General features: G+C 59.4%; 1 protein-coding gene across 1 annotated transcript; it reads right to left on the bottom strand.

The window, feature by feature from the left end:
* Positions 1 to 502: 502 nt before the first annotated feature.
* Positions 503 to 3243, bottom strand: OPTC (opticin). The gene is made up of 6 exons (XM_010584733.1): positions 3022 to 3243; positions 2436 to 2571; positions 1338 to 1496; positions 1033 to 1235; positions 794 to 889; positions 503 to 673 (listed from the first exon to the last, which is right to left on the bottom strand). Exons 1-6 carry the CDS (start codon positions 3241 to 3243, stop codon positions 503 to 505), a joined length of 987 nt encoding a protein of 328 aa, XP_010583035.1.
* Positions 3244 to 3518: the final 275 nt, after the last annotated feature.

Genomic DNA, 3518 nt, shown 5'->3' with positions numbered 1-3518 from the left:
CCTGATGGACCTGGGGATGGCTGAGGGGACACGCACGTCAAACCTGATGTGGCCAAAGCATCGCCTCTCTGGAGGAATGCAGCTCCCCATCCCTGTCCAGGAAACCCTGAAAGCAGACATGGAGGGGTCTTCCCAAGACCCTGGGAGGGAATTGAGGAAGAAGCGGGACACAGGGAAGTCCCCGTCTTTGCAAACCAGCACCGTTCACAAAGCAGCTGCTGGGCTGGGGCTGGGCGAGAGCTTTCTGCTGCTCTCACTGTTGAGAACAAGACACTGAATGCATTTGTAAAGTCTTCATTTTATTAGAGCTGCCTGTCCCCTGCTCCATTTGCCCCAGAACTGAGTTCACCCCTTCACGGAGGCTCAGCTCACATCGGGGTTAAATGCATCTGCCTTAACCCCACATTTTCCATGGGGCAGCAGGGTCCGAGGGGGTTTGGGGTGAGGGCATGGTGGGTCCGGGAATGCTCGCCGTTTTTTCCCAGCGTTGGGGCCGTGGGGCTCAGAAGAAGTGGCCCGTGGGCAGGCGGGGCAGGCAGAAATAGGCGTTGGGGAAGAGGCTGAGGTTGATGGGGTTGCCATCGAGGCGGATGTCCTCCAGTGCCCTGCGGATCTGGCTGTGGTCTTGGCTGTTGCAGAACGTGTCCTCGTGCATGGTCTGGATGTTGTTATTCTGGCCAGGGAGGCAAAGGGCAAAATCAGATTCGAAGGGATGGGGAGGAGAAGGAGAAGAGGTGGTGGTGGGCTTTGCTAGACTCACGTACAGACAAGCCTGGGTCTGGGCTCATCTCACCTGGAGGTGCAGGGAGCGCAGGCTCTCAGGCAGCGGTGCTGGGATATAATCCAGCTGGTTATCGGACAGATGGAGAAACTGCAGCTGCTTCAAGTCCTGCAGGAAGAGGAGAAAGATGAACGGCCCTCCTCGCAGCCCCGCTCCGGCCCTCTGCACCATCCATTTTACCCCTTGGCATGGCAGGTTTGGGCTAAAACCAGCCTGGATTCATCCACCAGGCCAGCAGCCCCAGCACCCACCCGGAAAGCTTCGGGCCGGAGGCCGGTGCTGGGGATCCTGTTGAGACGGGCGTCCAGCCGGACGATGCTGCGGGGCAGCTCGGGCAGCGCCGTCAGCCTGTTCTCGGGCAGGATGAGCTCCTGCAGGCTGGGGAGCAAGCGGAAGGCATCCGCATCTGCCCAGGAGATGAAATTGCTGGTCAGGTCTATTCGCTTCAGCTTCTCTGGAGGGAGAGGAGGGAGGAAATGAACAGGGACCCACAAAAAAACGCTTATTCCCCCCGTGCCCCATTGCAGAGCCTGACCATTCCCTTGCCCGGACATACTCAGTCCCGTGAAATCGCTGGCCCGGATCGCACCGATGCGGTTGAAGCGGGCATAGAGGTACGTGGTCTCCGGCGGCAGCGGCGGGATGTGCTCCAGGTCGGTGTCGTCGCAGTAGACGGAGGTGCTGATGCACAGGCAGAGCAGGCAGCTGGGCAGGACTGGGAGTGCAGAGACAACCCTTGGTATGGCACGGCACAGCTCCCGCGTCCCCCACGAAGCACTGCAGCATACAGGGAGGTGGGAGGCCATGCCCACCCCTGCCCACGTTGTGGGTACACGAAGTCTTTAGCACCCAAAGCTGTCACAGCCCCAGCACCTTCATCAGCGAAACAGCCCAGGGCATCTCGGCAAGGGAAGGGCCAGAAACTCTGAGCCAAAAGAGCTGCTAATAAGTGAAACTGCTCAGGGCCAAATACCTCCCACGGGAGAGGGGGAGATGTAAGGTTGCCAAGCACAGCAGCGTTACACCCAGGGCTCACTTGGCCCCCTTAGTTTTTCCATGGAAGGAAACAGAACAAAAGAAAACAGTTTTGCATCGAGCAAAACATCTGTCTCAGCTGCGTGAGGGTCCTGGCAAGCCAGGCAGGGGTGGCAGGAGGGGTAAAGCCCTGTCCTTCCCACGCACATGCTCCCTCTCCTCTCCCCCAGCGCCCGCGAGACTCAGCATCCATTAGTGGGGGAGTTCAAAGCAGCAAGGCAACAATTTCCCTTTGCCTCCTACTTAATTTGTCCCAGTCCAGAGTGACAGAAAATGAATAAAGATATTTATCCCTCGCTACAGGATTTTAATTGTCACTAATCTAATTGCTACTCTGTCCGACTGTCGCAATGCCTCTGCTCATTAAAATGTTGCTGCTTTGCTGGAGCTCTTGTTTCCCAGAAATGTCTCGCTGCAGCCCTCCTGCCTGCTGTGTGATAAGACGCACCCCCAACACCCCATCTCCTCGCTGCCCGGGCAGAGCAAATAACTGCTGCTGTCTGCTGGTGGCAAAAGGATTTGCTCCCTTTTCTCCAGAGCACCAGCCCTGCCGCCTCTGGGACATGTGGTTGCATCCCATGGGAACCAAATCCCGCTGCACCCTGGGGTCTGCACTCACACTGCACGGGGATGGGTGCTGGGCGGACGGGGCCAGCGGTGGTTGGAGGCTTCAGCTTCGGGGTTTCAGCCGTGGTGCCCAGGTTTGGGAGAGCCATGGGGTCCTTCGGGCGAGGAGCCAGGGTGCCAACCTCGACCTGCAAATACAGCCTGGGTGTGAGGGCTGGGGTAGCCAAGCAAGTCCTCCCGCTCCCCTCCAGCACAGGAGCACCGGTCGAGGGGTCGAGGGCACTGGGTAGGTCTTACTGAAAATCTAGCTCCTCCTCGGAGAGCTCTCCCAGCTCAGGGTTTCAAAAAGCCCCCCCCCATTTGCCCAGGGATGCAGGAAGCCTCATGTCCTGGCATCCTGCAGTGATGCTCTGGCCAGGCGATGGCACGGGACAAGGAAGCCAGTGGAGGTCAGGGTCCGGTAAAGCCTTTCCTGCCATCAGCAAGAATGGTGGAAGAGCCACCCAGGCTTGTAGGCTTGTGCAAGAGGCTGGTTCTCCAGCTATGCCCCATCCATTCCTTGGAACAAGCCCCTTTCTCGGGATGCACCCAGGGAAGACCTGTCCCACACACTGGGTGCTCTCCTGCATCCCCCTCACCTTCGGAGCAAGGTCGCCGTAGTCATAGAGCTCCTCATAGTTGTTCAGGTCAAGGATCTCACCGTAGTTGTCCAACGTCAGGTCATAGTTGTCCAGGTCCAGGTTTTCGTAGAGTGCAAGATCAGCTTTTGGGTTCCCTGCCATCCTCTTCTCCTTGGCTGGGACAGCCCAAGCTGCCCCCAGACACAGGCTGGCGATGCCCAGCCAGGCCAGGGTCCGCATCCTGCACCCGGCCAGGGTCACCGCTCCGAGGGCAGCGCTGGGGACCACAGTCCCCAGAGGCACAGGGCTCCGACAGGGCCAGCAATGCAGGTCAGGATGGGGCCGGGTGCCCTGAAACGGTTGCAAAGCAGTGAAAGCAAAGAGGGACGGGAACGCACGACTGGCACGCCGGCTGCAGCCAGCCCCGCTCTGCAGCCGTGGTGGGGACCGTGGCCACCACGGGGGACAAACGTCCTCCACCGCCGGCCCCGGGAACATTACGCCGTCCCTTTTCT

This window comes from Haliaeetus leucocephalus, unplaced genomic scaffold, assembly GCF_000737465.1.
Source record: "Haliaeetus leucocephalus isolate CR32 unplaced genomic scaffold, Haliaeetus_leucocephalus-4.0 Scaffold1000, whole genome shotgun sequence".
In the NCBI taxonomy this organism is placed as follows: domain Eukaryota; kingdom Metazoa; phylum Chordata; class Aves; order Accipitriformes; family Accipitridae; genus Haliaeetus; species Haliaeetus leucocephalus.
The sequence above is the reverse complement of the archived record's forward strand: the minus strand, read 5'-3'. Positions and strand labels throughout refer to the sequence as shown.